The 24233-nt window shown below is 36.0% G+C and overlaps 1 protein-coding gene across 2 annotated transcripts in view; it reads right to left on the bottom strand.

The window, feature by feature from the left end:
- Positions 1-544: 544 nt before the first annotated feature.
- MCCC2 (methylcrotonyl-CoA carboxylase subunit 2) overlaps positions 545-24233 on the bottom strand; it is a 36893-nt gene continuing 13204 nt past the window's right edge. For both annotated transcript variants that reach the window (XM_014887112.2, XM_088155841.1), the window contains exons 7-17: positions 22356-22469; positions 16727-16791; positions 15731-15830; positions 14690-14785; positions 13414-13486; positions 13138-13214; positions 11033-11099; positions 10610-10766; positions 9726-9840; positions 8358-8443; positions 545-975 (exon numbers count right to left, since the gene is read on the bottom strand). In XM_014887112.2, coding sequence (XP_014742598.1) covers positions 858-975; positions 8358-8443; positions 9726-9840; positions 10610-10766; positions 11033-11099; positions 13138-13214; positions 13414-13486; positions 14690-14785; positions 15731-15830; positions 16727-16791; positions 22356-22469 — 1068 coding nt within the window. In that variant the 3' untranslated portion in view covers positions 545-857. The remainder of the gene's footprint in view (positions 976-8357; positions 8444-9725; positions 9841-10609; positions 10767-11032; positions 11100-13137; positions 13215-13413; positions 13487-14689; positions 14786-15730; positions 15831-16726; positions 16792-22355; positions 22470-24233) is intronic.

Consider the following 24233-nt stretch of genomic DNA (forward strand, 5'->3'; position numbering starts at 1 on the left):
ACACTCCAACAAAGCTACCCTAAATAAATCAGAATAACCAAAGCACTCCAGCATCTCAAAACTCCTTAAGTCAATGGATTTCAGGCTTCTGCTCTGAGCGAAGCATTGATCCTTGTGGAGAGAACACTCTGCCTTTGTGAAACCAAAATTGCCAGAAGGACCCCATGCCAAGATGTTTAAATACTTTTGCAGCCAAACCCTGTCCCCATGCTCTCAGCAACCTGCTGATTTCACAGATACCAGCACACGCCTCCTATCTCTTCCAGAAAACATTATGCATCCACCTGGTTCAATAGTTGTTTTGACTTCAGGGAGCCACACAGAAAAGCAATGTTTTTTGGATGAAAGCCAGAGATAGAACAAGATGACAACAACACGAAATCTGTAATTTCATGCTGTGTTGAAATCCCTGGCTGCCCTTACAGCACTTCTCTTTCACCAAAATTATTTATTAGCAAATGTGGGTTTTTCTTTGTTGGACTGCAAAAGTACATTTATAGGAGATATACAGAAAAGAACTAAAAGAAACTGATAACCACTGATATGTACCTTATTTTGCACATTTATTTATGTAAGAGATAGTATCAATAGTTTCTTGTTAAACACGAAGTATAATGCTAGAACCTGCAATTTATTCATGCAATACAGTTATATAAGTACTTAAATGACTAATCTCAAATCACTATCAAAAAATGGAAGCACTGTGTGACAATTACAGTTAGTGAAAATAATGATGTAAGTTTCATTAAAAATAGCATCTGACAAATCTTTATTTTTAATCACCGCAATATTGTAGTTAGTGTGCCCAGTCCCAAATAAAATATATAGAAGTAATTCTGACAATCACATGTTCAAGTTTACATCCTGAAAACTCCAAATTCTGTCTTCTTTGTAGGTGCATTTAGTGCTGCGCTGAGACTGAGGCCCAAAACCAGTCTTGTATCAGCTGGATCAATAATTCCGTCATCCCATAATCTAGAGAAAAACCAAAAACATAACAAACCAAAACTTTTAATAATTAAAGGAAATCAACATATACAGCTGGTATACTTCCAAAGCCATGAAACTGGAAGCGCTTTATATTAAAGAAAAAGTAAAGAACTAAATTATATTCAAAACCATGGAGTCAATTCATGCTATTCATCAATGCAATAGACCGGTGTGCATTTCTCCATGGGAATTTGTCTTCTAGAACAACTTACATATTTTAGGTAAGTAAAGAATGTCAGACCTACATAATTTAAACAGATTCTTCAAACTTAATAATCTCCTTCAAGAAAAAAAAGCCCTCTTTGCTTGTTAATGTTCAGGCGGATAATGACTATCTGTCAATGACCTATCTAATTCTATTAAGAATGCTTGCACTTTAAGGATTATGTCACATCATTATTTACACTATTCAGGTTAATTCAACTTCCAGATGAGGATGATACAAGTGTTTATTTCATCGTTAAAAAGTCAGAATAAATTTCAAGTATTTTCAGAATTTCTGTGGCGGGTTGACCTTTGTTGGATTCCAAGTGCCCACAGGGCAGCTCTATCTCTTCCGTTTCCCAGCTGGACAGAGGAGAGAATATAAGATGGAAAAAAATAGGTTGAGATAAGACAATTTACTAAAGCATAAATTAAAGTTTGCATGTGCACAAAGAGGAAAAAAAAGGTTAACAACTTTATCCTCTATTTCCCATCAGCAAATGATGTCTGGTCACTTCCCAGGAAGCAGGGCTTCGGCACCAGCATTTGCTTGGGAAAGCAGACTGCAAATAATCTTCCACCTTCTTCCTCCTTTCCTTAGCTTTTGGAACTGAGCTGAAGTCATATGCTATGGAATACCCCTCTAGTTAGTTTGTATCAACAGGCCTAGTTGTGTCCCCTCCCAGGATCTTGCCCACCCCAGAATACTGATGGGGGGAAAATGTTGGAGAGAGGCTGGTGCTGTGCCAGCACTGCTCAGCAAGGCACTGCTGTGTTGTCAACACCTTTCCAGCTACTAATGCAAAGCACAGCTCTATGAGGGCTGCTGTGGGAAAATGAACTCTACCTCAGCAAAACCCAACACAATTTCTTTCATTTACTTTACTATTAAGTTCATTTCTAAACAACTGGAAGATACTACCCTCCTTAACCCAGGCCTGAAGGCAATTAAATTATAAATGAGCAATCATCAAATTCCCAGGTCCCCAAAATCACCAACACTTGTAAATAGTCTCTTTGATATTATCCAAACATTAAGATCCTTAGTGGCATCAGCTCTCAATGAAGCTCCATCCTACCTAAATCAAAATCCATGTTGAAATTCCCAGCAGGCCATGAAACTGTAAAAATTGTTATTTCCTCAGCACAATATGCAAACAAGATACCACACTGCTCATTGAAACCTAGTCTCACTTAAACACATACTTTAATGAGCATCTGCAGAACATATGCACAGTATCTTTGATTAAGACAGGGATGCTCCTCCTCCATCCCATCTTTCCCTAGAGTGACTTACTTTGCATGTTTTGTGAACTTACTTCAGTGTTGGCAATGCCTTGTTCTTTGTGGAAAACTTAAAAATACAAGAAACAGTCATGAACAGGGAGCCAAGACTGACTCTACCAAGAGAAGACACAGCCTTTCCTTTCTAACTGAAGTTCCATCTACAAATTTTATCTTGTTTCGAGATTAATTTAGCAAAATCTCTTAGACAGGAAACAAAATATTTTGCATTCTTCTTTTAATCCTAAATGTGCCAATCTCATCCCCAAGAGGACTTCAAACTGTGTATGAATACATGCTGATAAATTCAAGGCAGCAGCAGACACCTGAGTGTTTTCCACATTTTCTTTATTTTGCCATTTGCTGTGAAAGGAATATTGATCAAACCAGATAAATATACTAAGAGATTGACAATATATACTTTTTATTTTACAAGGTGCATCTATCCTATGATGCACAAAATGCAACTGCAGTAGAAGACATCTTGAACGAGACCAGGCACAAGAGTTCAGGCTCAGCTCTACAAGCATGTTTTCAAACTATTAGAGAATAAAAAGGATACCCAGCTCAGAAAGAATACTCTGCTATAAATAAATCTTACCATGGTGCAGCTTCTCAAGAAGGACACTGTTAAACTAAATGGGGCACAAGAGCAAAACCGAAGTACAGAAGAAGGAAGAGTTTGGAGAAGGGAAGACTTTGCTGCTAATTGGGCAAAATGAGGCTCTTTCATTTTCGGGAGTGAAAATCAAATTTCGATTTAAGAAGTCTTGCACCACAGTAGTTGTGGCACTTACTGACCTGGCTGCCAGGTCCCAACAAGCAGAGAAGGAATTCTGGAAAAATGATGGTTGGAAGGGATCTTAAAGATCCTCTAGCTCTAATCCCCCCACTTTGGGCAAGGACACCTTCCACTAGACCAGCTTGCTCAGAACTCCATCCAACCTGGCACTGAACACTTCCAGAGATGGGGAAGAGGATTGCTCCTCTGGGAAACCTAGTCCAGTGCCTCACCACGTTCACAGTAAAGAATTTCCTCAAATGTAAAAAGGAGAAAAACTTCTGGCATAGCAAAAAGACCCCCTGCTATAAACCCAAATTACAAATATAAGAAAAATGTAGCACTGATTTTTCATTTTAGTATTCTCAGTACCTCCCTTCTAGTGGGCTAGTAACCCAAGCACTGGAATATTCTAACAGCCACACTTGTATCTGCATGGAAGTGGCAGTAACAGCAAATTCTGTTTCAGATAACTCAAGAGCTGTCTGTATCACAACTTGGATAAAGTATATGGTCTAAGCTTCTGCTGTCTGACTCCTGTGACTAACTTCTTTCCTAACTGTGTCTCTAAATCTTAAGCACTAACTAAATTTTAAGTTGTAACTCAATAAAATATTTGGGCTTATTTGGGCAATACTCAATTGAAAAGACTCAGAGAAAGTGCTTCTTACCATACAAAAGCAAAAGCAATTGGAAGCTTTTTTTGTGCAAAATAGCCGAAGAGAAGTGCAACGTCGGTTTAGAGAGACTTACTTAAGAGATATTTGAATTTTCTTCATTTTTCTCAAGACAATGGCTGTAGCTTAATATCATCTAGCATGACAGAATGACCAGGACAGTATATTTTCCATACTTTCAACTTCACATAATGTGCATTACCAAAGTTTAATGCATATGGGTTTTTTTTCCTTCACCTTGTATTTATATTTTGATTTAGTTATGATGAATACAATCAGATTAATCTGCCAAAGGAATGGAGAAAATCCTCCTTTATAGTGAAAATAAAAGTAGTTTACTGAGGTCAAATCAATCCCAACCTTCTGCTTTCTTAAGACAATGAGAAAAACCCCAGCTTTATGAACAATCTCAAATATAGTAATTTTTATTCTTAAGCAAATTTTGGCTTTGACTGCTACAGGTTTGTTTGCTCTGCTTATAAACTTTTTTCCCCCCTATAAATACCTGCAATTAATTTTCTTATTTATGAGACACATTGAAACAGAATGAGGGAATTCATAATACTTAAAATGTTCAACACATCTGCTCAGGGCCTGGAAAGGGCAGGGATGAACTGACTCCAAAAGAATCACCAACTTAGTGCAAACTTCAACTTCATCATGATTACTGCTGTAATAAATATCCAAATATGAAACATATTTTAATGGCAGATTTGGGTTGGTTTTTTCTTTTCCCCTTTTTTTGGTAAAAACACAACTGACTTATACTGACAACCGTAGAGATTTTATGCTGTATGGAAGTCAAACTGCTTTCATAGTCACCCCTGGCTTCAGCTTATCTTTGTTTAAAGAAAACTAAACATCTCTACTGGGATGTAACATTAATAATTAAACTATCTATTAAAACCCCATTGCAGGAACATGAGTCACACTACACTCATAAAATATCTGTAATTGAGATAGTGTGAGTAAAAGAAATGAAGTTGCCTAAAGTAAAAAGCTTGTGTAATTTGTTAAGATGCAAACCACTGAAATCTTTTAAGAAACCTGTGAGCAGATTAATATAGCTCATTAAAAAGGGTACTGCCTAATGACTGCCATTAATTAAGACTGCTCATTGTGAAAGGTTCTAATTAAAAAACTGGTTAAAGTCTGATTAGAAAATACAACTGCAGGGAGCAGTATTGACTTCCTGTACATATAGGAAGTTATGACTTTTAAGCAAAATATTATAAACAGAATAAACAGGGATATTTTCTTTTCTTTTAAGATCGGTAGGGCATTTTCTTTCTCTCTCCTTATTACTGATAAGAGTTTGATTCAAAGCCTGATGAAGTCAAGTGGAAAGGTCACATCAATCTCAATGGCTATTATGGGTGAGGTTGACATCAGGCAGGAGGACAGCATGAGGGAGTCTCCAAACCAGCTGCACACAAGCAGCAACACTGACAACAATCTTTGTGCTCATCTATCGTTTTTGTTCTCTCAGAAATGCAAAGCTGTTTGTTAGAGTTTCCTTGCTGAACTTTTTGGTGGAGGAATCTTAGAAAACACGGGCTGTCAGATTCAGTTTCAATTACAGTACCCTGACATTTGGTTGACAATCAGCTGGGGTTTTGCCATGCCTGGAGCCCAACAAGAATGGGCTGCAAAAGGGACAGGTTACTCCTCCCTGAATTACAGCAAATACTTGGTAATAAGCAGCTGCTGATGGTGGCTGAGGAAAGGGCTGTCTCCAAGGTGCAAGGTGAGTGGTACAGCCTTCCCCCTGAGTATACTTGCTGTGAAGACTGTAATCCACGTCACCTCATTGTTTCTGCTTGGACAACCTACTCCACAGTAATGAAAACTTCTGAACTATTGATCTGAGATCTTGCTTAGGAATTAATTAATGCAAATAATGAAAGGCAGGAAACATGAGTATATCCACCGAAATATCCAATTAACTCTACAAGAGAGCAATTAAAAGCTCCTAGACAATGCAGACTGCACCTATTAAAACTGAAAGGTGAAACCAGCTAGGACTGCTTTGACCTGAGCCACTCACACACTGTTGTCAAAAGCACTCCTTTGTGAGAAGAGGCATTCACCTTCACTGCTTATGGCCACATAAAGCCTCAGTGGGATTTCAGCTCTGACATTTGACTTCGTGTCTCAGCTGGGCTTATTATCTTGAGTGCAGCGTCACATGAACCCAACCACATGCAATCCAGACCCACGCTAGCTCTCAGCCAACTCACATCTATGCACTGTCAGATTTCCTTTCCAAGAGGAAACAGTTAGAAGTGCATAACTACCCTGCTTTTTCAAATAAATGACACATCACCTAGCACTAAAAGCACTTTCTAACGCCTAGGCTGGGCAAATTTGAGCTATTTGCTGGGGTGATTACCAGATTTGCAACTTAACTTCACAAAATAGCCAGATATTATGAAAACATAAACTGGTAAAAGTTGCTCATCAGAGAGCACAAAGCTGGTGTTAAACTCTCAAGTTTCATATCTAAAAATTCGACATTATTAAAAATAAAAAATGTGATTTTTTTAAATGCTAGTCTTTACCCGTAAAAATGCTTTCTTACAGATTAGTAACTTACTGTTGTAAATACTGACAATCATCTGTTGGTTTTTGGGACAGGATAAGTTTTTATATTGCTAATATATCTAATATATTGAATGTTAAATAAGTCATGAGTAAAAGGGTCTAACTGTTTCCAGTGAACATATAAAAAAAAGCAAATGTAAGAAGAAAATCACATTATTCATGTCCTCTGGAGTAGGGATTAACTTAAAATACAGACAGTTTGACTCATTTGTAAAACGTTATTATGTAAGTGGAATATTATTCTCCTTAAAATTCAGTTATTAAAAAAATAATACTTTTTTTTCATTTTTCCTTCATTTTTCCTTCTTGCCTTAGAGCACAAGGTCAGCTGTTAAAAACTTCTGTGCTATTTCTTTTACCACCCATTAAAGATCAAGCCTGATGAAGGTATTCATTTGATGAAACATTAAAATCCATGTCTATTTCCCAAGTATAAATATCTCAGTCAAGTATTTTCCACTATCTCTACAGAAAAGCGTGAAAGCTAACAGTAATTTCATATCTTACTTCTGATCATGAAGAAGGAGCTCTTCCCAGGTTACCTGTCCCTGCTTCCACAATGTGTACATCTCCTTCTTACTCCTCACTTTCAGAAGAAAACCCTTGCTCAGCCATGACAGTTTCCAGCCTGCCATACTCAATTTCCTACACACAGGAATAAAGAGCTCTTGTGCTCTAAGAAAATTGTCTTTAAAGAACTGCCAGCTCTAATCAGCTCCTCTGTCTTCAAGGAGTTTCCCAGGCAATCTCATCCATTAACCCTTTAAACATCTGGAAGTTCACTCTGAATTTTAGGGTCTGGAGTTTCTCTTTGCGCCTCAAATTCCTTGAGATCCTGAACTCATCCAGGGTGTGCCAGGTACAGTCCCGGCTGCTTCCAGCCACGAGCTCTGTAATGAGCCCCTCTGCAGGGCTGAGCACCAGGCCCAGGAACCTCTGGCTGGTCTGTCTGACACCTGGACCAGGAAGTTGTTCCCTGCCTCCTCCAGGAGTCTCCTGGGTTGTTCACTGCCAGATCTGCTGTTTCACAGCTAACATCTGGGTCTCTGAAACATGCTACCTTCTACCATCATTAGCAGCTGAGAGCCTGTGGAAAATCAGCTTTTGGACACCACAGGCAGAAATATACGCAGGAACTTTAGCAATGACAGGATGAAACTGATGCAGAAAAACCATCAAAGGCCAAGAAAGCCCCCAAACTACTTTCCAGATATATCTGGATCATTTCAGGATGCCACCTTTCATCAGCCTGAGCATGAAATGCTGTAAAGGACTTATCAGCAAACATGAGCATGGTGTCTGCTAAAGCCCCACACCATCACTGCTATCATCCAATACAATTACCCACCGTGACCATGACCTGAAATTTGCCAATGGCTTCAGGTCTTCTTGGAACTGCTAGCTCCTTTTCCATTGGCTTCTTCTACTTGCAGGACCTCACTAAAATGAATTCCTCCTAATACATATGAAGCCAATCATTATATTGTTCAATAGGCTTTAGAAAGGTGACCAGATACTACACTAGGAAGAATGATATAAAACTTGTCCAAAATAAAACACGTAACACAGAAACTCCATACTACCATATAATTTCTTACAGAACCAGCCAAGTAATTTCTGCAAGTGCATGCTATCTTCTGAAACAGTTCATGGTAGGAGTTCCCAGATATAAGACAGACAAAACATTGGTTTGTATGCACGTCAAACACAATCTTTGCTTCTGACTGCTCTGTTCTGCTGTTCTTTAATACCAAGAGTTAGATGTCAAGTCTCATGATTACAATTAAGTTTTAAAACAATAGTTACTTGTATGTTACCTTGCACTGGAATAATAAGGGTTTCCTTCCTCCTCGAATCTCCTAATGATGGGCTCCTTCAAAGCTGCTTCATCTGCCTCAGACAACTAAAAAAACACATAAAATACTCTTTAATATTTTCTTCTCCAATGATAGCAGAGCTTTATATACAGCATCAACCTGAAGAAAATGCCTAAATTATCTCCCTAAAGTTCTTTTTACTCTTTTTGCACATAGTTGCCAATTTTGCGTGTTTGACAACAAAATTAAAGTAGCACTTTCCAAATTAAGTGGGTGGAAAAAGGAGAATAAACATATACTTAACTGAATGCAAGAGTAATTGATGTCTAGCACTCGAAAAATTACCAAAGCTAGTGTATAGGAAAAAAAAAATTTGAGTTGCCTTTGGCAAGATTTTTAAATAAAATAAGTCTGCGCTATTCTAACGCTGGGTTTCTCTATGATCCAGACTGGTCACAGTAATTCAGAAAACTTCCAAGTTTCTAACACATCTGACTGACATTTAAATACTACTAATTATTTTTCTTGAACTTCTTTCTGGGTATCATGGATTTGGGAAATTAAGACAGACAGAAGTAAGAGTGAGTACATTCTACCCAAAGAAAGAACAAGTCAAGTGTTGAAAAGCAATGACACTGAGATAACATGTTCTTTCTGCTTCACTATTCTGATGAACTATTCATGATAAATATGATCAATTTTAAGACATCACAGTAAAACCACTTCTTATGGGATCAAGGTAGTAGTATAACCATAAACCTTGCAATGAAAAAAACCCAACTCAGCAGAAGAGAGTGTGCAGTGGAACTATAAAATATTACTATAAGATTTAATAAAATATGTTTATTATATAAACAATATACCTCTAATTTTCAATTAAAATGTTGAAATACACAAGAACTTTTCCAAACCTCTCCAGACTTCTGCTGTTACAAGCTTCATAATTCTCAATCAGTGAAACATTTCAAGATAACTTTCTCTAAAACTGCCACCTTCATAATAATTGAAAAGACTCATATTGGAAAGACACACTTTCCTGACATATTCCTCTTTACACTCCCAAACCAAGGAGGATTCCTGGTTGCTCATCTCAGTAGAACTAATAACTTGGTGCACAAAGTACAAGAATACAGTAGTATATGAAATAATCCTCTTTTTAAGCAAAGATAAGAAATGTTAAGAATGAACTTCACATTTCAAAGAAGTAAGCAGTAACATTTCACAAATGCTTCATGTTTGTCAGTGCACTAGGTGGCACTGGGATAGTTCACGGGTGTCTCACTTTCTTCCACCCCTTCCTAGCCCACAGAGTTACCAGTGATAATAAGTGATAATGACTTTACTAGAAATGAAAGAAAAAAGCTATACCTGTTTTCCCTCCCTTGCTTTTTGGTCCTTAGCTATTGTAGCTAGAACAGTTGCAGCTTGTTCCCCTCCCATCACTGATATGCGAGCATTTGGCCACATATACAGAAATCTTGGACTGAAAAAATACATATTAAACATTAAGGTAAGACATTGTCGTATTTCCAAATGAAGAATTAATTCTCACTCAACTAAGAATACATTTTTATGCGTGACAATTTCACAATATATAATTTTTTTAAATAAGGTACATCAACATACTTCAATGCCTGCAGCATTACATTTGAAAATGTAAAAATTCTGTTCATTTCCATTATTCAAACACCTTTTTTTAAAAATTTCTCTTTCTTGAGAGAGAGAACCCACAGGAATTTTTCTCCTAAATGTCCCAAATAACTTCAATAATATCAGGAACCTTCAAAAATGAAATTTAAAAAACCACATAAGCCATGTCCAAAGGGTCAACAAAAAAAATTTTTAGAAGTTATACAAATCTTACTCCTAAAAACAGGCTGATTGAAGTGAATAAGGAGTTTTTGCACAAGCTGATATACTCTTCCTATGAATGCAGAATAAAGGACCAGCCTATACTGCCCAATGATTGTTTAAGACTTTACAATTTTTCTACCAAAACTGAAATAGAAGAAAAGGATGTGAACACGTTTACTCTTAGAAGTCTCCTCTTTCACCTAGTTCAAGGTGAATCATAAGACTTATTGGTCTCTACACATTTCAGGCTGTTATTTACTTATGAAATACTCATTACGAACTCTTTCCCAAACAGCACAACTTCTTCAAGAGTTCAGATGATTTTTCAGAATAGTACTTCAAGGTTATGCTCTCTTAAATTATTTCTGTCTGCTGTCATAATTTGAAGCAACACTTACCTATATGCTCTTCCACACATCCCATAGTTTCCAGCTCCATAAGAGCCACCGATAATGACAGTTATTTTAGGTACATTGGCACAAGCCACAGCAGTTACCATCTTGGCACCATCTTTTGCAATCCCTCCAGCCTCATATTCTCTGCCAACCATGAAACCTAAAGAAATATAACATGAACAAAAGGCTCACCAGCTTTATGCTATAATACTCTGCCATATGTCATACTATGTGCTTCACAGCACATGCAGAAAGAACCGAGGTGCAAATGATAAGGCAAGGCCTTCACCACCTGCTGACAGGCTGATTTCCAAATAGGCTGGAGATGTAGGTACTACAAAGCACACAGGAGATTAAAATATAGCCTCAACAATTAACAGCAAAGTTTACAACAAAGTGAAACCTCAAAAACTTGATCTTACTCACCTGTAATATTCTGCAAAAACACAATGGGAATATTTCTCTGGCAACACAACTGGATAAAATGTGTACCCTGTGGAGAGGAAGAAAAGAGTAAGACATGAAAAGCTGGACAAGTGAAGCTATCACTACCAGCATTCTGAAGTCTGTGCTAAATCCTTCCACTGAAGTCCACCATAGTATTTCTATCAGGAAGTGCTGTACTACTACTCCTTCACCCATAGTTAACTGCAAAACATGCATTCTCTGTGGCAGAAGTAAGAGATCTCCAAAAATATGCGAGACCATGGGTAAAACAGAAACAATATCCTTAAAAAGCATTACTACTATTATTGAAAAGCTCAACAGCTGTGACTCAGCCGATGTGCAGTTAAACCATGGACAGCGCCAGTGTGGTATCTGACACTGAGTTTAGTAAGACTGTCAGAGAAATTAAGACAGTCAGTCAAAAAAATGTATCACTCCATTTTCTATACAAAAGGAAAGTGTTCTCTAAAACTGGGAAAGGCCCATATACATTATTTACTCATGGCCCTGCCATGAGTAACATTGCTAAAACATTTTCTCCTTCTCCTGAAGGCAGATACCCTCTCCCTATTTATTAGCAAAATACCAATTTCTTGGCAAAGTTACAAATAGTGGATTCCAAGCCTCTACTTCAACTAATCTAAATCTATAAAGTTCTATTTATACACTTGCTGGTAAACAAAACAAAACAAAGTTATGTAGGACATCAACTGAGAAAACATCTAACCTCTTCACTATACAAAACCTGCAAAGGTTATTAAAAAAAAGAGAGAAAAATAATTAAATATAATCTTCTTCAGAGAAACATGTGAATAGCACAGTGATGATCAGAGGAAAAATGTGCAACAACTCATTACAAAAATGCAAGAAGAAAAAAGGAGTATTGCTAAGGTATGTTATTTATAGGACCAACATCATGCACAAAGGTTTCTCTAGAAGTGAATTTCCTTTTACAGTACTGATATGCCAGTGAAAGTAATGAAATGAAGATGCCTTACATATTTTTCATTGTTAGGAAAAAGAGTTGTAGTACTAAATTGTAAGAAGAATAATGAAAGTATTAGAAATACTGTTAAGAGTTATTTTCTACCTGGAAATAACTGTTAAAACAAGTGTCAGATGAAAAAAATGTAATTTACTGCAGTGCTCCAAGTTGGAAGTATTCCTTCAGCATGTGAAACTCAATTTTGTCTATTATTTTATAATGGGAATAAACCCAGTAAAATTACTTCCTTTCTCCACCTCTCTCATCAATGCTTCCTTTTTCTATATATTCTCAATATTGATTTCCTCACTGTTTGCTCAAGAAGCCTGTTAGAACAAAACTAGCATGTATCATTGCTATTACAAAAAAATTCAGCTGACAGTTATTTCTTGAAAAAAAGCAAAACAAAAGCAAGCAACACAGACCAGGGTAAACACTTTGCAATACCCAGATACTCTTTATCACCATCATTCCCTGAAGTCCAAACTGTAAAGCACTGTTAAGTGTAACAAAAGCACAATATTCCTTCACACAGCCTTTCATTCACAAAACAGGTATTTAAGCTCACAGATTTTGAGAGACTGCACAGATATTCAATCATTATTCTCATTAATAGGCCAGAAGATGCTGCAGCAAAGAATGAAAATTAAAACTCTGGTAAACCAATGAATTGAGTACTGGAATCCAAGTTTTAGATTTTCCAGTTATTACAAAAACAATGATGTGATTTGCCATAGTACCTCAGGGTTAGCAGTTAGAAATGCCCAACAGGGTATCTGATGTAATCAGAATGGACTTGTCTTGTAACAGATGTATGTTTCAGGATATACTATTTCAACTATGCTGTATTCACATAAATCCAAATGCTGTCCTGCTGCCAGCCTATCTTTTTCACATCAGAAAAATCTACCAAACATAGTTTCTAAAATATGGTCAATTTTTTTTTACAGCTTATTAACAGCTTATACCTGTCTCACATTTACATGAAAAACGTGGAGCCAGTCCTTTTTTATTATTTAATGAAGTTCCTCATCTCAAGTGCAAGTTGTCCACCAGAAGTTTTATTTCTCAATGGCAAAGAACCTAATAATCTATTTACCTTTTTTGCAGACTCTGAGAAAAGAACCCCATTGTTTCCAATAATTCCTACTGGGTAACCAAAAATTCTTGCGAATCCTAAAGGAGAGAGATTCATTCGTAAATCTCCACATGCATTTATTTTTCCATAGCAGATAAAGGTAACACTTTCTCCTGGTAACAGAAACTGCTATTCTTCTGAGGATAAATGTCATTAAAAATATCAGTGGCTGAGCCAGAATAAATCCAACTATAAAACCATGGGGAACATATATAGAATAATTATATTTCTACTTACCTGTAACTAAAGTATCCCCATACAAGGCTTTGAATTCATCAAATCTACTTCCATCTACAATTCTAGCAATGACCTTAAGAAAAAATGGAAAAATAACATTAAATTCCTAATCTTCAAGGTTTTCATTTGTTTAGAAAGGAACACCATGATAACATATAACTTAAAATCTTTCAATTTATAGAACATCAAGCAGCCCACCATATAAACAGTCTGGTTGGCAGGCAAAGCCCATTTAGTTTTTTAAGTGTGATTCATCTATATGTTTGTAAAAAATGGAATTTCAAGTTTAAGAATGTTCTAACCAAAGAGCTAAATTACACATGAACAGTATTTTCGTGATTAGTTGAATTTCAAAGAAAAACTTCTTCTTATACTAAACATTAATCAATAACCTCTCATTTGTAACGAAAAGCACATATACACTCATGAATCACTTTCCTAAAAATATGATTTTTTTTAGGCTTCCTTGAGTTTGTGATATACAAAAATAACGAAGATCTGATTTGAGGTTTCTCTGTGATGCAAAGGAGCCATTTTTTATAAATACAGATCCACTGCTAGCAAGACATTTGCTGGAAGATATTTATTTCAACTTTAAAAGAACATAAATCTGAACTATTCCAACTTTTGACAGTGAAGTATGAACTCAATTAAACTGTTCATCTCTTTTTCCTCTTAATGCAAATCAAATCCTAGTAATTTCTGCCAAATATTTTAAGACAGGTAGATATTAAGACTCCTCCTAAAATACATACTTGGCTAGTAGAGAAAAAGGTTCTGAATGTGAGATTTGTGCAAAATATGAGAAAGCATATTGGCTCAGATGAAGGTTCCAAGGCAGATAATTACTCTAAACCTGTGGTAGAGTACAATAGTCTTTGTATGCAGCTGGAAGCAAGCTCAATCCTTTGGTGTTTAAGTATTTATGATGCTTATACTCCGTAAATACTTAAACAATTCATCTTTCACAAGACTGACAGAAAAAGACAGCCATCATATCCCTGGGCATTCTATAGAATGCTTTTCCAATTAGGAGTTCCCATTTCTGTCAGCTTTACCAATCTCTCATCCTTGCTCATTCTTCTTAAAAGTATAACCAAGGACTATGATGTTGTTAACAAGTCACTGCTATTACAATGGATCTGCTGGACAAAAATATAAAGAAATAAGTACCTTAATCAGATATTATCAATTATGACAATATGAAGACTGATTTCCTGCAAGAAAATGGGTATATGTACATATGGGCACATGTATCTTGCATTAATACTCATACCTCTTTGACATCAAAATTTCTTTTTAGCTGGTCACCAACTATTCCATATATTTCATCAGGTGGAAATAAAGGCTCTTCTGAAGGTTCTATAGTCACCTATAGCAATTTAACAAAACAATTTACACAACAAAGGAACCATCAGCTCAAATTATGACTTAAAAATTCAATAAGAATTCATTTGTCAACTTCTTTGAGCACAGACTTCTCTTCCCCAACAACATCAAAATGCCTGTACTGGCTTGTCATTTTGCATAAAGATCAAGTTTTCTAAACTGAAGGTTGATAACAGTTTCTCACTTACTGTTACCTTTTTCCTATTTCTGCATATATCTCCACATGTGCTCCACTTCTTCCATGGTATAAAAAAAATCAGGCATTGTAAAGGCATGTCCTCCTATTTTCTTACTTTCCCCCTGTGCCCTCTAAGGTGGGCAGCATTCTGAAAAACGGGTGAAAATTTGTCACACAACTGAATACAACATCTTGCCTTCCTTGAGCTTCCATTCACCCTCTCCTATTTCCTACTAAAATAAAGTAAGGCAATTCCACCCCCATATGCTATCCATCCCATTTACTACATGGAATTCTTAAATCAATACCATCCATTGTCAAGATTTAAGTCTATCCCCTCGGTTTCCAACTCCTTAATAATCCCAGAAAATGTCTATTCAAAAACATGCTTTAGCAGGTATCTAATTTTAAGTCCATGGACATGATCACGTGGGCTTAAAATTAAATCACATCTCTTGCAAGACTGGATTAATCTGAAAGTGCAGTTCTGTGACTCTGAAGCACTCTTCTAGTTGCTTCACTCTTGCATTTAATCACAGTAGTTTTATTGGGAATAATACAGCAAGAATGTAATTGCAGAACTGAAGCATCAGAGAAATCTTTAAGGACAAGAACCATAACTTCCATTTTTTAAATGTGTAAAGTCATGGACAAAAATATGTGTTCTATAAAACAAGTGTTATATCAATCAGGCAGAGAAAAGCATTCCTAATTTCAACAATGCAGTGTTTTCAGACTCTATACACTTACATCAACTTTCTTATGGAGATTTAAACTTCTTACAACTTTCCTTGCCAGATGAAGTGCATGATTGTCATCCAAAGCATAATGATCTGTTACACCTGATTTTCTGTATATAAACAACAATAGAAAGATGAATACTTTGAGAAAAAAACCTAACATATATGAGGCAATGAAAACTTAAAATTTTAAAGCTTCTAAGACCTTGAAAATATAGATACAACAATTCAGCTCTGTGTTTTATTATGAAATTACTTTAAAAATAAAACCCATGCCTGATTTTTTCTTCAAAATAGTCCATTCAAGTTATCAGACATGAAATAAAATAGCGACTCACAAAATAAAAAATCTGAATGACAATATAAAATATAACAAGCATTGTTCATATGCAGCAAAAATTAATTTCAATTATAAAGAAAAATATGTTTACAAAAATCGCATGCACTGCCCTTCAGAATAATTCTTTATTCAATTCAAACTGAAGTAACAAATAAACATTTATTATACAGCAGTACATAACTTACTGTGAAGTAATATCTAATTCTGTTTATTATTAATTGCAGAACTTGAAAGTGCACATATTTTTGGGGTTTGATAAGAAGTATTTTTTTAAAAGAAGCACAAACTACTTTGATCTTACTTGTAGTAAATTCTATGTGGCAGTAAGAAAGATACAATCTGCAAAATGCATTATCTTTCTCAATACATATTATTCTGTTAAGACTCAGTATTAAAACCCTCCATATTATGCATGATGCTGCAGTACACTAGACATTTTAGAGCAGTAAGGAACCTATGCTAACAAGAGTAACACAATGTAACTGTGATATTCTAACAATAAAACAATTAGTCAGCATCAGATAAAGCCACACAAATAATTTTCAAAAAGTAAACACAGCTTAAGAAAGATCTAAACCCAAAATAAAATAAGGGAAGGGCAGGAGCAAGGGAAGGGGAAGTCTAAAATATGAAAGAAATTAACTCTGGGGAAGTATTTCTTTAAACCTGCAGTGAAGATCTGCCCCTCCAAGATCCTCTGCTGATACCTGTTCACCTGTTGCTGCTTTAACCTAACACAAGGAAAGGAAAATGAGCTTCACAGTCGACACTTGTCTTACGTTAATATTTATACTATCTTAGATACAGTAATAAGAGAAACCTTTGCAAAATGCTTTGTTGATCATACTTCCCTGTTTACTCTCCCTCAGAGCATCAAAATACGACAACAGAAAATCACGCAAAAATTACTTTTTGACTTTGCTTGCTTATTCTAGTGTAGTGTAATTTTTATTTACATAGATACTCCCCACTGTTCTACTTACTGTTGTGTCCATCATTTGTATGCATACACTTACACATCCTTCGGACTCATAAACATGCTTTTTTGCAAAAATTTTCTCAGCACTTAGTATGAAATTTCAAACGGGATATTTCCATGCTTTGTTTCAAGCCAACAATACCTCAGCTGAAACCTAGGATTTTTCAATTTTGCTTTCTCTACATAAACACTTCTGTGAATTTTAACTTACATAAATATTAACCATAGAACAACCATTGGAATTTTTTATTATGTTAACCTTCCAATAAATACACAATCATTTAGTAATAATAATTTTCCTTGAAAGAGCATATTAGTGGCATGTAACTGCTTGGATCAAGTATGATGTCTCCATAAAAGTACCAGGACTGCACAATCCAAAGCCTAGATCTGTGTAATCTTAGACCTGAAAGGGTAAGAGTGAATGGTCGGTCTCCTTCTTAGAACAAAACAGTATCATTTACTGCTGGGATTAAAAAAAAAACCACAGAAAACTTCTTGAGGCATTTCTCTACAGTAAGTGCTCTGAAAAGGATTCCTTGAAAGCTGGAGAAACTATTATTCACTACCCACAGTGAGTACAGAGGTAGGGGACAAGCAAGAGAAGGGTAAACTATAATCTTTTCCAAAACAGATTTCAGTTTCCAAGTTTCATGTCTAAAAACGTAGCACACTAATTATATACTTTTATATATATATATACATATATTCCCACACACACATTTCCAAGCTGTCAAGTTTACACATTTAAGTATAGGTATTTCTTCAACAGTGGATTTTTGCTTTGAAATTTGAATTGCCCATGGACTATGAAGGTGTGGCAAATTAATTAACGGAAAGTTTCTGTCAGAGACATGATTAACTTGAGTCTTCATTAAACAGTGAACATAAGAAGATACTTCTGATAGAAGTGGGGAAGATTTCTTCACTGGAAGGGTTGTGCAGCACTGGAACAGGCTGTCCAGGGTAGTGGCTGAGTCACCATCCCTACCTGTAGGTATTTAAATGCCTACAGATGTGGCATTTAAGGGTTTAATACACAGTTTAGTGGTGCATTTGGCAGTGTGAGGTTAATAGCCAGACTCAATGACCTTTATGGTGTATTATAAGATAAGTGATTCTACCATTTGATTATACTATTTTATTCCATGATTCTATGAAATAATTACATACATCTGTCTATGCAACCAGTTACAACATACTATTAACTACTGCAGAACTTGGCACAAAGCTGAACAGTGCAATGATTACATAAAATATTTTATAAAAATAGCTTTTCTTTTTTTCTTCAGAGGTGGAGTTTTCCTTCTCCAAATCACAATATTGCTGCTGTGGACTCTGTCTGCCACCATGTGAGATTGCATAGTTTAACTCCTCTGCTCAAAGCACAGTCAACCAGAGAAGGTTGCTAATGACCACGTAATGACCATGAGTTTTGAATAGCTCAAGAATGGAGACTCCATGGACTCTCTGGACAACTTGGCTTGGCATGACCATCCTTGCAGTAAATGTCTTCTTACAGCTAAACAGAAATTACTGTATTTCAGTTTGTGCTTGGCAGCCTCTCGACCTATCACAGGGTAGCAATGAGAAGCTTGGCTCTACTATCTTTACTCCCTCTTGCAAGGTAGGGATAGATTTGCCCTAAGACATGTTTTCACCAGATTGAAAATTCTCATCTCTCTCACACTCTCCTCATTTGACAGATGTTCCACTCCATCATCTTCATGGAACTTCACTGTCTCACTCAGGCTTATTCTGGAGGGCCCAGAGCTGCACCCTGCAGCCCAAATGTGCCTTATTCTGTCAGAGCAGGTGAGAACAAGTATTTGCTCCATCACTTTTCCAGCAGTGGAGCAGAGCATTCTACAAACTGTAGTTTTAAGTAACAGTAAAGTTACTTAGAGTTAGTGGTTGAAGTTACCTTAAGGTTCATGAATTCTAGCAGACTGCAACAAGACATGTGCCTCAACTATATATGTAGGCATTTCCTAAGAAACACCTGTTCAAGCTACTTCAGCTAGAAATTATTAAAAGAAATAGACATAAATTTTAGCTGTAATATGTATTTTCCACAACAGATGAGGTCAATATGTAGGAAAAGTCCCGGGTAGATACACACGAATTTGATAAACTTATTCCCTCTTTTTACCAGACTTTTTTTCACCTCTGAGCGCAGAAAGTAGCAAATTTTCCCTCAAGAAGGAAGAATCAGAAGTTTTTGGAACAAGAGCTTGCAAGTCTACATGACATCCTGAACTACCATGTAGTACTTCAGAGATGAGGATACAGACACTCCACTTAAGAAAAAGCAGAAGAATGGCCCTGAATATTATCACTACTGTGACACTCTTCTACCGAGACACTATTCTAATGTCTTCTACTGAGATCTGCCTGTTTATGAAATCATTACTCCTCACCTTTCCAAAAAAGGAGGCCAAGAAAACTTCCGTTTTAGAGGGTGGACTGTACGTACCACTCACTTTTTTTTTTAAAATCATATACATCTCAAAACTGATTATAAGTAACATCAGGGATTTTTCTTTTTTCACTTCCTCAGGATGCTTTGCTTTAGGCAAGTAAGCAATAAAATCCAATCCAATTTTCTTCATACAGGAGAGATGTTTTGGGGAAGAGAGCTTACTCAATAATGGCTACAATATCTGCTACAGCATGGAATGGCAGTTGCTATGAGACTCAGAAGTAGTTTTGACGCTTAGAAGGCAGCAAGTAGAATATTTTCAGTGAGTATATGAAAAGCTCTACAGAACAGAAAATCTGACAGGTGGAGATAATAAAGTTTGATCTATACGCACAAAGATAAGGATCATTACATCTGCAGGTTGCTAAGAAACAAATTAAATTGGAGGATAGTTGTGAAATCTTCCTCTGAAAATGGGGAAAGTTTTTAAAACTTTCTAACTTCATAATACCTTTGCAGTCACTGACTTGCCTAGTCAAGTCCTCCCGTGAGGCCTGACTCAGGTCATCCTTTTCCAGATGTCTATCCTGGCAAAAGTCTCGTGCTACATCTCCGTGGCACACACACATGATCTAAATGCCTTGCGATATTAAATTATTACCATTCCCATAGAACAAGCAGTTGGTTCTCTTTTTTTCATCTTCCACGCCAGCTTTCTGGGTCGTACTGGGTATTAGATATCTTACAAAAAACCTTTTGAAAAGGTTTGTACTTGGACAGCTCAGGTGTTCCTGCAACCAGGGCAGTTATTCTTAGTTACAGTAACAAACCTACTAACACTCTGATGTACAAAGTTCATGTCTTTCAACACATTAGTTTTCTTATCTCAAAGGAAAGACGTACAAATCACGTTACTCACTCAACTAATATTATTCTCAAATAGTATCTTCATTCATGTTTATACCACTCGTCAACAAGAAATTCCAAGTATCTATATTACAGTGACAAATTTATAGAGAATTACTTAATTTTGAGGAAGATTTTTCTATGTTTACCTATAAATAAGCGGAAAAACACTAATACGAGATAAAAAGGAACATAAACCTAGGTAGGACATTTGAAAATTCTAATAAGAAAATCCTAATAAGCAGTAAATAAATTACCAATGCATTACACAGTTGCTATTCATTACTTCATCTGCTTTTATTGATTACTTTGTTCTTCTTATCAACTTGGAAAGCCTCCATAAAATAATAAATTACTTCAAACGAAATGCCTTTTTTTATTAGGGTAGACAACAAATTATCCTTGTACTTTTGTGTGTCCCATGCCCTTGCTCTCCATATGCTACTTAAATTCTGAATTTATTTTAGATGTATAAATGTAAGACATCTTTTTTCTTCCTTTTTTCTTTTTTCCTTTTCTTTCTTTTTTCAACTGTGCAAGAATTTAAAAAACATCTATACACTGAACTTTGAAAGAAGTATAAAATGCCAAATTTACATTTATCAACATGATGATGCAATGAGGGAAAATTCACTTTAAAAGAAAAGAATGCAATACAAAAATATGCTGTGGAAATGAGAGCAAAGCTATATAAGTAAACACTAAATCACATTAAAGGATGAGTCCTTCAGACTTTTAATTAGAGTATCACAATCATGCCTTAGGACCTAGTCAACAAATAAATCTGTCAGTGGCTGTTTTCCCATCATTTTATGGGACATCTCGCATTTTCCCAGTATTTTAAGTGTTGAAGGAAGTGACTTCCAAGAGATTTTGCCTCCTCTGTTACTACAGCAATCAATGGAGCAGCATCTTCATTAACAATGCTATTACAAAGCAATTTCTCCATTTCGGCATGCTTAAGTTGGAAGGACTCTTGAGAGACATTTGATTTACATTTGGCTTTGTCACAGGAAGCACACCTTAAAGTTCCCAAAAGACTGTAATGAAAACAGAGCCATCATGCTGCCTCAGACCAGTCTATACACTAAATTTGACAGATAATTGATTATTTCAAAAAAGCAAGTTTATCCAGCCATGTTTCATCAAGACTTGAATAGCTGGGATGAATGATAATATGTTAGTTCTAGCACTAACATTTATTCCTAAAAATTCATTTTTTCTCATAAAGCTTGTGTTAAGTAGAATAATCTTTGTCAGCAAAAGACTGACATTATTACTATTTATATTGATATAGAACTGAGCCTACATTAGGACATACAGTTATTTCTAATATGATAAAGGACATTCAAGCATTCCTTTTATTGTGCCAAGCTATTATACTGCAGTACTTCACAGTCACAAATTCTACTATGAGTTCCACAATAAAGCAAGATTTAATTCACAGGAATTCTTCAGGTCAGTTTCTTTAGGAACAATTTCCTTACTAAGAAGGGAGGGAGGAAGGAAGGATTCAAGGAAGGAAACTGGGAACTAGGACAAACTTCATTGTAAGTGTGCCTCCTTTGTCAGTAAACTGACATAAAAACAGAGAATAATCCTGCTTCAGAAGATCTTTTATCTTTGATCTTGACTTTGAGATACAATACACATGGCCGTGATTTTTTCAAATTTTGTGTCCAACCCAGAGAGTACATAATTGAACACGGAAACAATTTTTATCATTTAAAATGTGCACAACAATCTAAAAGCAGTACTATAAAAACACCATGACAGAATCTGATTTATATATACACACTTCTAATGAACAGATTTGGTTTAGGATAGAAACATTCGGATATACTTAAAAATACAAACCAATCTACAGAGTATCTAGAAATATCTCACCAAGGAATGTCTCAACTGTTTCAGGTGGACAATTATTGCAGCATGATCTAGGGGGAGGGGAAGGAGAGGGACCATGTCACTAGAAACTTCTGCATCCTTACCAGTGGTGGCCCTCCCAGGAATATTGTTCCTTGTTTGCCAACAATAATACTTTCATCAGCCATTGCAGGTACATACGCTCCTCCTGCTGTACAGGACCCCATGACTACTGCTATCTATCATGGAAACAAAAAGCACAAGTTAATGAACTGTCCAACCCTTAAAAACAGCAAAGGGACAAGATATTATGTATTTTAATGGGCTTAAGTTACTGCTTATCAGCATAATTGCACCAGCGTTAACATCCTCTGAAGGAAATTTCTCCCATCTCCTAGTATGCTACTTCAGGTCTTCAGTGGATCAACTAATTAATTTTGCCCTTTAAGATGTGTTGAGCATCTCATTATAGGCTCCAATAAGAATAATCACTGCTTCATCCTTTTGCCTAATTTTGAGATGAACGCTTACATTTTCTACCATTAATATCTTGGTGATACTTTTACAAACTGACTTGACCTTAGATATGATATTGTAACTGTTGACAATCATGGAAATGAAGTTTCTCAATTTCTCCTTCACAGGAGCACCTTCAAAGACCCCTTCAAGACACTTGTAGAGCAGAAAAAAAAAATATTCATATGAAAAAGGCAAACACTTCCTTTCACAACCACACATATACACACACATAACCCCTAAAAAATCCCCAGAAAACAACATTATTTTAAGTTTGTTTCAAGATATTTCTAAGGTGACATCAATTAGTGCTCCCTGTTACATGATAATTCAGAAGAATAAAACAGCACACAGCAAAATAGAACTTCCAAATCACATTATGCCTACCTAAAGCAGGACTACATGTACTATTGTAAATCTGCTATCGTCAAATCAAACAGCATTTTCAGCAAACCATTTTCAGAATCTTGAACTATATTTAGAGCCACATGATTAACCTGCACTATTTCTCTTGTGCAATTAATAAATAACTCCTGGCAAATTCAAAAATAGCATAAGCCTCTAGAAATGGGAGAAACTTGGTGTAAATAAGTTTATTACATTTTATCCTCCAGGATTTTTGGTTTTTTCCTATTCTTAATTTCACCATGCTCACACCAAAAAAATGTGCCTACATTTAAACTTTAACTTAGGTGTTCTTTTTTTCCAACATAAAAACTGGAGTATGTATCTACTGGAAAAAAATAAAACCTACTTGTCAAATTCCTAAATAATGTCCTACCTCAATTTTCTAAATTGCTGCAAAGAAATTCTTGATGTGTTCAATAAAAGCCAGCAGCCCTGAGTGTATATACACTACTTCATATCCACTGATCCATCCTCCATCATATCCATGCAGCATATGACTGAGAGAGCTCAGGAATCAGCTAATGAGGAGCTAATCACAGCTTTCTGATTCACACCCATATAGACAACAATGTAATTTAAAATGTAGTGGGTGAATAATAAATTAGTCACAGGTGAAAGTAAAGGGGGAAATTAAAGCACTATCAGCAACTAGAAAATAAAAAAGGGGGAAAAATGCAAGCACTTTAAGGGCCAAATCGAGAAGAATTAATGAAAAATGAACAGACCTTCAATCAGGCCACAGCACAAAACATCAGGTAGCAAACTAACAATATCCAGACTCCCATCTCAGAAGAACTGACCAGAGTGGAGACCAGGGAGAGCATAATTTCATAATCCCATTTTCTAAAGAAACAGATTCTCAAACAGGGAAGATGGTTCTAGCTACCCTAGCTACAATCAGGACCAAAAAGAGATTTACAAATGTTAACAGTGCCTCTTTGAAATAAAACAAAGCATAGATACATCTCCCAAACAGAACCCACCCTTATTACATCCATTAAATAAAGGAAGTGCTTCTGTAAAACATTCTTCCCAGTCTCCCATAAATATTTAAAGAAAGATAAACATTCATCAGTGTC

This window comes from Sturnus vulgaris, chromosome Z (assembly GCF_052056855.1).
Source record: "Sturnus vulgaris isolate bStuVul1 chromosome Z, bStuVul1.hap1, whole genome shotgun sequence".
In the NCBI taxonomy this organism is placed as follows: domain Eukaryota; kingdom Metazoa; phylum Chordata; class Aves; order Passeriformes; family Sturnidae; genus Sturnus; species Sturnus vulgaris.